The sequence below is a fragment of the Podarcis bocagei genome (genome assembly GCF_964188305.1).
Source record: "Podarcis bocagei genome assembly, chromosome: 9".
Taxonomy (NCBI): Eukaryota; Metazoa; Chordata; class Lepidosauria; order Squamata; family Lacertidae; genus Podarcis; species Podarcis bocagei.
The window spans coordinates 71016388-71028966 of NC_138134.1; the positions used below are offsets into that span (position 1 = coordinate 71016388).

The 12579-nt window shown below is 45.0% G+C and overlaps 2 protein-coding genes across 11 annotated transcripts in view; one reads left to right on the forward strand and one right to left on the reverse strand.

Annotated features, from left to right (window-relative positions):
* The window catches only part of SLC4A4 (solute carrier family 4 member 4), a 193103-nt gene that overhangs the window by 68772 nt on the left and 111752 nt on the right, over window positions 1-12579 (forward strand). The window lies entirely within an intron of this gene.
* LOC308594367 (uncharacterized protein) overlaps window positions 1-12579 on the reverse strand; it is a 72244-nt gene that overhangs the window by 32399 nt on the left and 27266 nt on the right. For 2 of the 4 annotated variants that reach the window (XR_014011389.1, XM_081207496.1), the window contains exon 4: window positions 9782-9882. The exons of 1 other annotated variant lie outside the window; for it this stretch is intronic. Coding sequence is in view for 1 of the 3 variants with exons in the window: in XM_081207496.1 (XP_081063622.1) it covers window positions 9782-9882 (101 nt within the window). In the remaining 2 variants the exon portion in view is untranslated. Of the gene's footprint in view, window positions 1-6187; window positions 9883-12579 lie in introns of those variants that run through there. One more of the 4 variants, XR_014011390.1, reaches the window with a different exon arrangement.

Sequence of the window (12579 nt, forward strand, 5' to 3'; positions counted from 1 at the left end):
TAACCGCGGTTTGGTTGGTTTGGCTTAACTTAAAAATGAAACTAAAGCTTCTGAGCTCCTCCTTGCACTGTGTTAGAGTAGTGAGGGGCAGAGTGCATGAGGCTGAGTCACCTTTCTATGGCTTAGTATTGCATGTGGGACCAGCTTAATGTATGCAGAAATATTAAAGGCTTTCTGAAATACTTCATCTTGGGAGCTGTGCCCACTCATGCTCTGATTTCTCAGCCAACTCGTCGTAAAGGTCCTGGTGTGCCTTTTCATTTTGGGCTGTGCTGTACATCTCATGTATGCTGCCATTTGAACCCAGTCACCTGGCTCTGCTTGACCTTAAATGAACTCAAAAAGTGTATAGCTTGTCATCTGAGAGAGAGCAACACAAAACACGCTGTCTTTCTGAGCTGTAAAAGCCAAGTTCGCACACCTCTGTAGCAGAGGTTCCTGCTTTGCAAATACTTCGCCAAGCCCCCTCCTCCCGCCCCTACCCTGTCTCTGGTATGTAGGGCTATAGCCTTGGTTAATTAATTAATTGGTTGGATTCGTTGATTGAAAACTTTCTAATCGACTAAAAAGCAGTCCCTGATCAACAAGGCAACCCATTTCGTTAACCATGTCAATTACAGTGGTACCTTGGTTCTTGAATGTAATTCATTCTAGAAGTCCGTTCAACTCCTGAAACGGTTCGGAAACCAAGGTGCGGCTTCCGATTGGCTGCACTCAATTGGAAGTCGCAGAAGCTGATCGGACGTTCGGCTTCTGAAAAACGTTTGCAAACTGGAATACTCACTTCGGGAGCCAATTTGTTCAGGACCCAGGCTGGGTTCGACTACCAAGGTACCACTGTACTCTTAATTTAAATGCTTATAAAATATGAGATAGCAGGCATTCTCTCTAAGAGGCACCACCTTCTTCACTGTTAAACAGGAGGGAATTCCTCTTCTGAGATGGTACGTGCAATTAAAATGTGCTCTTTGAGATTAAAAACTATGAAAGTACTCTGTTTTAAAATTCAGAGCTAGTCTTAACACAAGCATACATTTAATCAATTAAGCCTTTTGGAGAAATCAGCTAAGGTCGCAGTCTTTTATAGTGAATGCAGTGGGACTTATTTCTGAGTCCAATGTGACCTCCGTTCTTCTAACTGGAAACCTGTAGAATGCTTCCAAAACGTGCCATGGGGGAATTAAGAGCTGGTTATATTTTTGGTTTTAAGAAACAATCAGGTCTTGGGGCCATTACAGCAAGCAATAATTTCTCAGAGGTCACTATATTGTTATGGGCAAACCATTAAGTGATTAAATTTCATCTGGACATTTGCTCCCTGCAGAGCAGAAAATTGGCTATCCCCTTGTCTGCTTCTGGGAGGGTGCGTGGCAGCTAGTTGTGTTGCTTCCGGTCACCTGGGGCGTGTGGGGAGGGAATGCCCCCACTTGGCAGGGGCTGTGGATTGATTGCAGCAGCAGCAGCATCATCATAATCAGGGATACGATCGGGTGGCTTGGCCAGCAAACCACCTTAACAGAGCTGTTGGCAATTCAGTAGTGCTGGAAACTCGAGCTGTTATACCATATATGTAATGGAGAACGCATCGCATAAATGAATCATTTCACCGATCATTTTCGTCTCCCAGGCCAATTGTTTTGTGGGTTTGGGTCTACAAAGGAAATTACTTCATTTGTGTACTGGTTTCATTTCCTCCACTGCCACCCCACACTTCCATTTGCTTGAAGCTGGACCTCACCCACCTTTCCCTTTTCCCGTTTGGCACTTTGCACGGCTTTTCTTTGTGATGGAAAGGGGTGCGGGGGAAGGAAAGAAATGAAAATGCTGGAAGGCAGCACCGAGCTAGCCAAGCAATTGGCGGACTGATTGAGCTGGAAAAGGCCACACTTGGCTTCCATTTTTGATTCACTGCCCTCACGCCCTCAATTTTGGAAGGCCTCTGATTAAAGTCTTGTGGTGGGTGGTTTTTGAGAGAGGCTGTTAGGAAGATTCCTTGCATCTAGTCAGGCCATTGACCTGCCTAGCTTAATACAGTGGTACCTTGGGTTACAGACGCTTCAGGTTACAGATGCTTCAGGTCACAGACGCCGCTAACCCAGAAATAGCACCTCGGGTTAAGAATTTTGCTTCAGGATGAGAACAGAAATTGTGCTCCGACAGCATGGCGGCAGTGGGAGGCCCCATTAGCTAAAGTGGTGCTTCAGGTTAAGAACAGTTACAGGTTAAGAACAGACCTCCAGAACGAATTAAGTTCTTAACCCAAGGTACCACTGTATTGCCTACATGGATTGGTCTCCCAGCTTTGAAATCACCTCTCTCGCACAATATGTTTTATGTCATCAATTGCAAAGGAGAATCTGATACCCCTCAACCGTCCCGATTTCCCCGGGACACCCTGGAATTACAGAAGCCATCCTGGCTTCTGATTGGATTCCAGAATGTCCCATTTCCCCCTTCCAAACTCAGGGAGGAAGATGAGCTGTCTCCTGCAGAGGTGCATTGCTCTCACATGAGTAAGTTGGCTCTCACAAGAGCGTTACACCAAAAGATGCACATCTTGATTTTTGCCACTGGAATTTGGAGGGCATGGAATTTTCACCATACATTACATCAGATCCATATTCATGGTGAAATCCGTAACCACTTTCTCTGCCTCATGCTGCTCCCTGTTCCCACCCACCCAATTAAACTCAACACCTACAGAGATTTATAAGAGCACCCACACTAAGGGGAGCCTCAGGGTTTATGTAGAATTAAAGCGGACAATGCGTGTCATGTAAGGATTATAATATGTTTGCTATTTTTAGATCTCTCTGGATAATGCCCCTTCTATTTATAGGTCTGCAGTATTCCTTGCTGCGTTCACAGTGGCACACTTGAGTGCCTGTGTGTGGAAAAGGGATTTGTGACAAGGCCTTGGTGAAAATAGCGCCTTCTCCAATGAATGGGTAGGACTAGAAATGCCATTCTAGAGGAAGGGTTCGCCTTTGAGCCATGTGAATTGATTTCAGCTCATTTCAGCACAGGAAGCAAGCCCCCACTCTGAGTCTAACTGTGGCTTCCTAGTAGAGCAGGGAAGGGGAAACCTGTGGACCTCTAGACATTTCTCGACTACAGCTCCCATCATCCTTGACCATTCTCCATCCTCTCCGAGGCCGAAGGGAGTTTGGCTTGGAGAATCGCAGGTTCCCCATCTGTGCCACAGAGGCGACACGCCTGCATTTCTTATGCCCCAGTTCTTGTTCCCTTTCTTTCTGGGAGGAGATTTGGAGAGCCCATTGGTAGGGCATGCGCTTTGCATGCAGAAGGTCCCAGGTTCCATCCCTGACACACCCAGCTAAAAATACACTGGAGAGCAGAACTTGGGGACAAACTGTGCCTGACACCTGGAGAGTCACTGATGGACCAGTGGTTTTATTGCTACTAGGAAGTATTGTATACAGTCGTACCTTGGTTTTCGAACAGCTTAGTTCTTGAACGTTTGGCTCCCGAATGCCGCAAACCTGGAAGTGACTGTTCCAGTTTGTGAACTATTTTTGGAAGCCAAATGTCTGATGGGGCTTCCGCTGCTTCCGATTGGCTTCAGGAGCTTCCTGGAGCCAATCAGAAGCCGCGCTTGGGTTTCCGAACGTTTTGGAAGTAGAACGGACTTCTGGAACCAATTCCAATTGACTTCCACTGTATGTATACGACTGTTTTTGCACAAGCAAATGCAGGAAGCAGTGGTGGCCACCAACTTGGATGGTTTTAAAAGAGGATTAGCCAAATTCATGGAGGATAAGGCTACCAGTGGCCACTAGCCATGGTGGTTTTGTTCTGCCTTCATGGTCCGAAGCTTCTGAATACCAGTTGCTGGAAAACGCAGGTCTAGCTTGTAGACTTTCCATGAGCATCTGATTGGCCACTATGAGATGCTGGACTGGATGAGGCACTGGCCTGATCCAGTAGGTTCTTGTTATGTTCTCACACTCTTATGATGCACGCTTGTGATTCTGTCCAATGAACTGCTTCAGTGTAACACACCGTTCAAAAGCAGCACACAGACTGCAGCCTGATATAAGCCCTTTGAAACCAACCCAAAGGTTGAATAAAAAACGAGCCCCCTCCACACTTTCACAGCACATGGGAAGACCTCTTAACTGGCAGTTCCCTCTTCTAATCCTGTCTCAAACTGCTAGCATGTGTGGCTATAATTACCTAAGCCACCTTAATTCTTTGACTAATTCTGCTCTGTGTGTGTTCACGTGAAACTGCTGAGGGACAGAAAAAGTCAGAGGAATTTGCTGTGCTGAGAAGAAGGAGGTTAAAACAAAAGCAGGCAAGAAGAAGAAAAAAAATCCTTCTTGAGTAAAGTTCTGCTTGTAAGCCAAAGAGATTTTACGTGCACTCAGAAATGACACAGCTGATAGCTAGCATTGCTCACCCCACTCTTTTGGATTAAGCATTCTCTGTCCAAATCTCCTGAGAAGCGTGGGAAAGCTTAGAAACTACCTGGCCAATCGTACCAGTTGCTCCATCAGCAAATTGGTGTAGCACGTAAGAACGCAGGGAAGTAGGAAACTGCCTTCACACTTGAGTCAGAACATTGGTCCACCAAGTTCAGTATTGTCTCCCCAGGGTCTTGGATAGAAGCCTTTTCCAGCGATATCCCTAACTCAGCATAGTTGAGCGTGAGGCAAAATATTCCTGCATTGCAGGGGGTTGGACTAGATGACTCTTGTGGTCCCTTCCAATGCTACAAATTGGATGATTCTGCTTGGAGATGTTAGGGAATGAACCCGGGTGCTTCTGCACGCACTGTTGTTGAGATGCTTGGGAGAGAGGCTGCAAGCCGCTTTTGAGAATAATAAGTGGCGCTTAACAGTGCTTTCTCAAAGTAGTAGTATTATTATTTTTTGTCATCGTGAGAATTCACAAGATTCCTGAAAATCAAAAAGGATTTGTTTTGCTCTGCAAAATCTTTTATAAGTCAGGTCTCATGCCTTTGCAGATTATTAAGAGGCTGACTTAGAGACTTTGGACACATGGGAACTGGTGTGTTTGTGTTTGCCTGCTTACAGCTGTACAATATGACCCTCATTTTTGTGTGAGTAGAAGGTAGGCATTTTGAGAACACACTCCCTTGCTCAAATCTAAACCTCTAGGTATCTTCTTATTGGTAAATGGAGAAGCAGATGACATTGACCTCTCTCTCGAGTAGGAAGTATGGGGCTTGTTTATTTATTTAAACCATATTTAACCTGGTCTTCAGCTGGGAAGTATCGCTGTGTGGCTTGTGAAGGTCTACTGTTAAAATGGGCCTTGCACTCAGGCTTACAGAACTTTAAAGTGAGTCCAGTTACTTTTTGGGCTCTCCTACAGGCAGGAGTAATTCAAGGATTTCCAGTTATTCCCTTCCAGCATGGAAGGAAAGCTGCTGGCATGTGGCTTGGCTGTGAGTTCGAGCTAACGTTTATTCTGTGTTACTTGCAAGATGCCTCCAAAGCTTTCTTTGAAAAATAATGAATGAAGCCTTCCAGGTGTAAGCGCAACGCTCTTGCCTGGTGGTTTGTAAGCCAATAGCAAACCGTGGTTTCACATCAGGGTTTGTTGCCAGTAAACAAACCATGGTTAATTGCTAGTAAACAAACTATGGCTAGTCTACTGGGCTAGGTTCAATTGCTCAACTAACCACACTTTGGCTGCACAAACCATGATGTGGTTTTAAGTGTGTACCAGACCATTGATAGACCTATCTTCCATGAAGTTGTCTAATCGTTCTCAAAAGGCACCTGAATCAATGACTGACAGCACTAATAATTGCTATTGTGGTTAAAACATATACTTCTTGTGTCTGGTTGTAGAGTATTCAGCTGCCTTCTTTTCCCTCCTGGCCCTTAGAAGCAGCACTCCCTCTGCTTCTGCTGACTTTTGAGTGTGTCCTTACTCTTTTCCGTCAAACTGAGCCTGTGCTTAGTGAATTGAAATTGATTTATTTGTCAACTCAAGTGGCAGATAAAACCTACATGATCTGTATAGATCAACTGAAGCTGGAAGCAGAGGCAGAAGTGGTGTGCTGAGAGGTGTTGTTGTTGCATGAGATGTATATATTTTATTTTCCTGCATTGCCACTTCTGGCCAAAGCAGTTCCCAATCCCCTGTAAAACCTGTCAGAAGCAACAGTGGAACGAATCTGTACCCCACAGAAAACAAAACGCCTCTTTTATACCTCTTTCAGCTTGACCCATAAAAATGAAGGCAATGATTGTTAGTCTCCAGCTTTGTTCTGTAGCTTAAACTTTCAGAATTGGGTTTTCTAATGTCTTTAATTAAACGGCTTCTTCAAGTTGCAGGTCGTGGGTGGTTCTGCTAAAGAGAAAAATGCAGAAGCAAAGTCTCTGCATCACTGTGAGTGGCTTAGGTAAGAAGGTGCTCCTGTTGAATGAAAAAAGGCTGGAGCTTCTGAAAACAGCTCCGAAGAGCAATAAGAAGGTGGGAAGATTGTTCTTGCAAGAGCATCATACACGTGTTCCTGGGAGGTGGGGGCCGGAATTACCTCTCTGACCTACTAACCTCCTCTGGTCTGCCGTGTTCTTTCTGAGCACAGATGGTAGCCTTGTGGGTTAATTACTGCCTTACCGCTGCACTAAGATGCTGCGAGTAGATGTCACAGTGAAATTGTGTGTGTGTGTGTGTGTGTGTTTGTGTGTGTGTGTGTAGACCTGATTTCTACAAAGAGTTTGGGAATAAAACAACCTGACATATAATGTGTATGGCACAGTGTGCAGAAAGCATGTTGTAGCATGGAAGCAGTCACATTTTTGGACAAATGCTGTTCTCCTTTTTAGAGAACGTATCCAGTCATTTCAGCAGTGGCTCCTCAGTTGTCGAGGTTCTCTTTTGCTGCTTGAACTGGAATATTTGACTGTTCAACACATTAGAGAAATGTTGTGATGGAGCAGGTAAGGGGAGTGAGGGTTCTCTTCCCATAAAAATAATCCTGCTTGAATTCAGTGGGCGCAAAATGGCAAAGGGCAGCAAAATCTCAATGCTGTTATTTCCTAATGGGGAATCTTTGCTTATTTGGCCCATACCTGGAACGGAAATCAATCCAGCCGATATTCAAAAATGGTTTTCACTGTTGCTTTTGCTTTCTGTCCACAAATGATGCATAACTTGATTATGTCTCTCCTTCCTTTTTTGCATTGTGTTCCCTTTGCGTTGAAATGAATGTGGTGGAATAGCATAAGGCAATGCAACTTACGCAATTAACAGAATTGATTACATCACTGATATAAGTTATGTGTTTCCACCACAACAGACAGCGAGACAATTAACATAGTTTTTGATAGAAGGCAAACCACAGTGGAATGGAAACAGCTCTGCATGTGATTGATACAGGGCAGAATGGAAAAACAATGACTTATTACAACCCCAGGACACAGAAGCCTGGGAACCATAGTCTGCCTCCACAGAGCTACAGTTCCCAGCATATTCTGCAAGCTTTAGATGCTTCCTTGGGGGAAGGCACATGCTTTAAATGTTTGCTGTGTATGCATCCAGAGACCAACACATTCATTCAACACAGGATCACTTTAAAATAAACAAATCTGCACTCTGCAATAGAAAGGGCTCCCTGATCAAAGGGGGATGTCAGAGTATTCATCCCTCCCTGCACAGAAGGAGTACCAACAGTTTGCACAGTGGAGCCTTGATATGGTGACTTGCAGTGGCATCCAAGGAAACAGAGCCTTGTTGACAGCCGTATCGTTGTCTGAATCATAATAATTGCGTGCTTATTGATTCAGGTGAGTGTGGGTGTTCCTGGGAAGTTTGTGAAGGCCTTGAGTCATAAAGACAACAGATAAAACATGCACAAGGAGGTGCCATGCTCCAAGCTGAGAGGGGTTTGATACCTTCCTTCCGAAAGGGTCACAGTGAGAGTAAAGGCAGTTTCTGAATAATGAATGCCAGGTGGGGTGGGTGAGTCATAGCTGCATCTTCCAGATTTCTCCCCTGCTCCCGAGATGGAGTGTGGTGTTCAAAGTGGAACACAGAAAGCTGCCTTACACAGAGTCAGACCATTGCTCTGTGCAGCTTAGTACTGTCTATGCACTGATTGGATCTCTCCAGGGTTTGGGGTAAGGGTTTTTCCCTCAAGCTGCTGGAGATTGAACCAGCGTCTTTTGCATATAAATGGTCTACCACTGAGCCCTTGAGATTTCTTTCAGTGTGCCTAAAGCAGGGTTACCGTATTTTTTGCTTTATAAGACTCACTTTTTCCCTCCTAACAAGTAAGGGGAAATGTGTGTGCGTCTTATGGAGCGAATGCAGGCTGCGCAGCTATCACAGAAGCCAGAACAGCAAGAGGGGTTGCTGCTTTCACTGCGCAGCGATCCCTCTTGCTGTTCTGGCTTCTGAGATTCAGAATATTTTTTTTCTTGTTTCCTCCTCCAAAAACTAGGTGCGTCTTGTGGTCTGGGGCGTCTTATAGAGCGAAAAATACGATATTTTGATTATGTATTTTGTGGCTTTATATTTTGATTTTATTCCCTGAACCTCCCTGAGACCTGGGTATAGGGCAGGATATAAATTCAATAAATAATGACAACAACAATAATAATTACCCAACAAGGTTCCTGATGTCCCTGGACTACAACTCCCATTAGTTTCATCCAGCATGGCCAATGGTCTGGAATGATGGGAGTTGTAGTCCAACACACCTGGAGGGCGCAACATTGGTGGCCCCTGTTCCAAAGGCTATACTAGCAAGCCAAAATGTGTTGTGACCTGCAGGATGACCTCAAGTAAGCACAATATGCCAAGGGGTGGATCTTAGGCAGTGTCTGATAGTCGCTTGTGGCAGGTTAAGCTTAGACAGGGAGCTTTCTTGTGGAGATGGGAACAAGTTAAACCAGGGCGGTCCAACTTTTCACACCAAGTGGACCACAAGAGTACTTCAACGTGGAACCTGCAGGCCGCACAATGCCTGGCTGCCTAATGGGGCTGGGTAGCAAGGCAAAAAATTGACTCTCCCCCCTCAGTACTGCCTTCCCAAAGTCGGTTAAGCTTTGGGAAAGGAAGCGCAATGCTCTGTCAGGGTCTTTGAGTCCTCCCAGCTTGTTCCCCCAGCTGGGAAAGTGCTCACTATGGTTTGGGAAGGAGCTGGAAGGACACAGACAGAGTTCTCAAGTCTCCTTCCCAGCGCCTCAGTTACCTGGCTTTGGGAAGGCAGCGTGAGGGCTCTGGGGGGCATCAAATGTTGCCAAGAGATTCCAGAAAGGTCCACGAGGGCCCTTGGACCACTCTGAGTTAAACTAATAGAAAAGTAGATAGAAAGGCTCTCTGAACGTTAAATACCAATTGTGGTTTTATATCGGTTTAACTATCATGGCTCACACGCCCCAGAGAACCCTGGGAAATTGGTAGTTGAAAACAGCATTCACTGTAGGAGAACCCAGACCCCCATCATAGTATTGCAGCCTCCAGATTTTACTGTGGTGGGGACATGACTATCAAAGAATTTTTTTTGTAGATATGCCTGTTGGGTTTTTCCACCAACAAATCTCAGGGCAGTCCTTGTGGGTTTTCTGCACTGCTGAGTGCTCAATTGCCGGCTCTACATAAATATTTACTTTGTGGGAAAAGTCTTGGGAATTCAAACAGAGGTGTTGATATTCTGATAAGGGAAACCCAAGTGTGTGTGTGTGTGTGTGTGTGTATGCATTTGTGCAGCATTTCCCCATTGTCTATAGATTTGGTCTGAGTGACAGTCTCACAAGATATCCTTTGCAGGACTTACTGTAAACTGATCTTGGAATGATGAGCAGATGGAAAGATGAGTAGAGCTGCCTTTTCATGGGAGAGTTGACCATGAGCTTTATATAGCTTTGATGCTTCTCTCTAGAAAGAGAGTAAGATTTCAGTGTTTTCCCTAGTGATCCCTTTTGTAGCTCGCTCTGATTTCCAGTGCTTCCCCCTGTTATTTTGTGTGAAAATAACCAGCCCTTCGGTTATTTTGGAACCCATTTCCTTGCAGAAAGGGAGTTAGGGTGATGACACACTGTCACTGCAGGGTGCAACCTTCACAGCGGATCAGATTTAGGTTGGGGTCGATTCTTTTTCTCCAGCATGGCTGAGCCAATGTCCCCACCTGCTGTTAAAGTTAAATGACCCTGCTGGTTAATGCTCTCATGGGCAAGAAAAGGCAGCTCTCCTTTCCATTTGCTCCTTGTGTTTTTGGTGTGAAGTTGGATGGATTCCTTACAGACACAGGTGATAAAAAGGGCTCGGTTTTCTTTCTGGATAATAGGCCTTTATAACCCTGTTGAAAATGGACCTAAGGGTACTAATGTGAGCCTGTGCGTAGTTCTTTTTTTGCAAATCATTTAGCATGAGATTGCAGCTGCAAACATACCTCCTTTAAAGCAAGTTCTCTTTGACTCTGTGGTGCAACTTAAATACAATACGAGCAATTTTGCAATTAAATTTTAAGCAGAATTGATGACTCCCCATGAAAGGTTTTCCCATGCTGGTGGGATTTTTGGCTTTTCTGCATATATATATTCCTTAGCTGAGCACAGTGCATACTATATGCCGAATATGCATGTGTTAATTGCTGATCTTCCTTCACAGCACAGTTGGCCAACCTGTGGCTCTCTAGATGTTGTTGGACCCCAACTCTCATCAACCTCAGCCAGCATGGCCAATTGTGTCAGAGATGATGGGAGTTGCAATGCAGCAACATTTTGGGGGTGCCAGGTTGGTTACCCCACAATTTGTACTGCTTGTACAAATTTGTACAGTTGCACCCCCCCACCCTACTCAGTTCTCCCCTAAGCAGTTTGTGCTTCTCTGGTTTTCTCTGATCTCCGAATCAGTGTATTCTAGACCAAACGCATTCCTGGGTCCTATGTGTCTAACCTATCTGAAGCTTTCAAAGAATGCTCAAGAATAAGCAGAAATGGGAATCAGTGGGGATAGATCCATGCCGGACGCAAGCATAAATGATTTCATGTTAGCATCTTATCTGATAAGTTTGCAAACATTTCATTGATAAAAAAATCTAACACGTGTGCCCAGTTAGCCTTGAACTCTTGATAATCATACCTGAGTACACTTGTACGGTTGTTTTTGTTTCTAGAGGGAAGTTAATCAGAAACTGTGTCAGCTATAGTTGAATTCATGTGTCATTTTCTTGGTAGAAAATGCCTCTGTGATCAAGCACAGCAGTCACACATACAAGAAGCGGGTATAGTTTTAGCTGATTATGGGACTGACTAAACCTTGCAATTAGGGCCAAATTGTGTTTGGCACTGATTTTTGTTGCTGCTGCTGCTGCCTATGTGAGTTCAGGAGTGATGATCCAGGAACTCCAAATTCAAATAACAATATTTGCTGTCGACTTAGGGATGACTTAGAGTTGACCAATATCTCTACTTCCACCAGGAATAGCATTGCCAGCTGATCAGAGATTTCACCCTCTCCTGTACTTTTACCAGAAGCTTGATCTGCTTGAATTGGCAGATAAAGCTTTTCATGAGACACAAAGGTAAAAACCTTAGCCTGGTTTGGACATGATGATAAACCAGAAGTAGCTAACCTCTGGTCTTCTAAATGTTGCACTGTTATTTCTGATATTCCTGACCATTGGCCATGATGGGAGTTATCATCCAACAACATATGGAGGGCTACAGATTAGCCATTCCTTCACTTAAACCATAGCTCAGGATTGCTTGTTTTTTGGGGGACTAACTACAGTTTAGTGTTATGTCCAACATTGTCAGGTGTGCGTGCAGAAGCCAGGCCCTGTGACCATAGGACTCTGCAGGACTGGGGCCTTCCTAAGTTTGTTCTGAAGAGGCAAGGCACGGCCACAAAGGTGAGGCCGATTGGTAACTCACAGCACCTGGTGGCAAAAGCCGGGAAGGAATATAAGGTCAGCATTTCCCCTTCAGCTCTTTGCCACAGCAACACATTCCCTGCATTTGACTCCTTGACTCCTTGCTTCTTGATCCTCGGACCCCTGACTTCGTGACTCCTTTCTTCCTGACCCTCGGACCCTTGGCTTTTTGATTCCTGGCTCTCTGACCCTCAGACTCTTGGCTTTCTGACTCCTGGCTTTTGGACTCCCATTCCTGCTCCCACCCCGCCATCTTGCCCCTGGTCCCGACGTCCCCAGCTGGGACTTTGATCGCCCGTGAACCAGACTGTGACAAACATGGACAAATGTGGTTAACTTTAACTATGATGTGTTGAAACATGTAAAGTTCAAACCATGGTTTATGAAGCTGATTCATTTCAAACCCACTTCTTATACCATAGTTAGCATTAGTTTTGTCCTACACCTGAAATGCAGAAAAGTTAATGTTAATTATGGTATAAGAAGTGGGTTTGTTGCCCCATGCAGATCTGGCCAGCTGGTGATCTGCAAACTATGTCTACTTCTTCCCACTCTTCTTTGCACTCACCTAGAAGTGCTCCTTCATGTGGTGATGGGGGGAGGCCTCTGGGGCAACCTTACGTTTCCTGCTGATCAAGGTCCCTACCAGTTAAGAAGCTGGATCTCCCATCCTGCTGTTCTCCTGGCCAGTGCTGTTC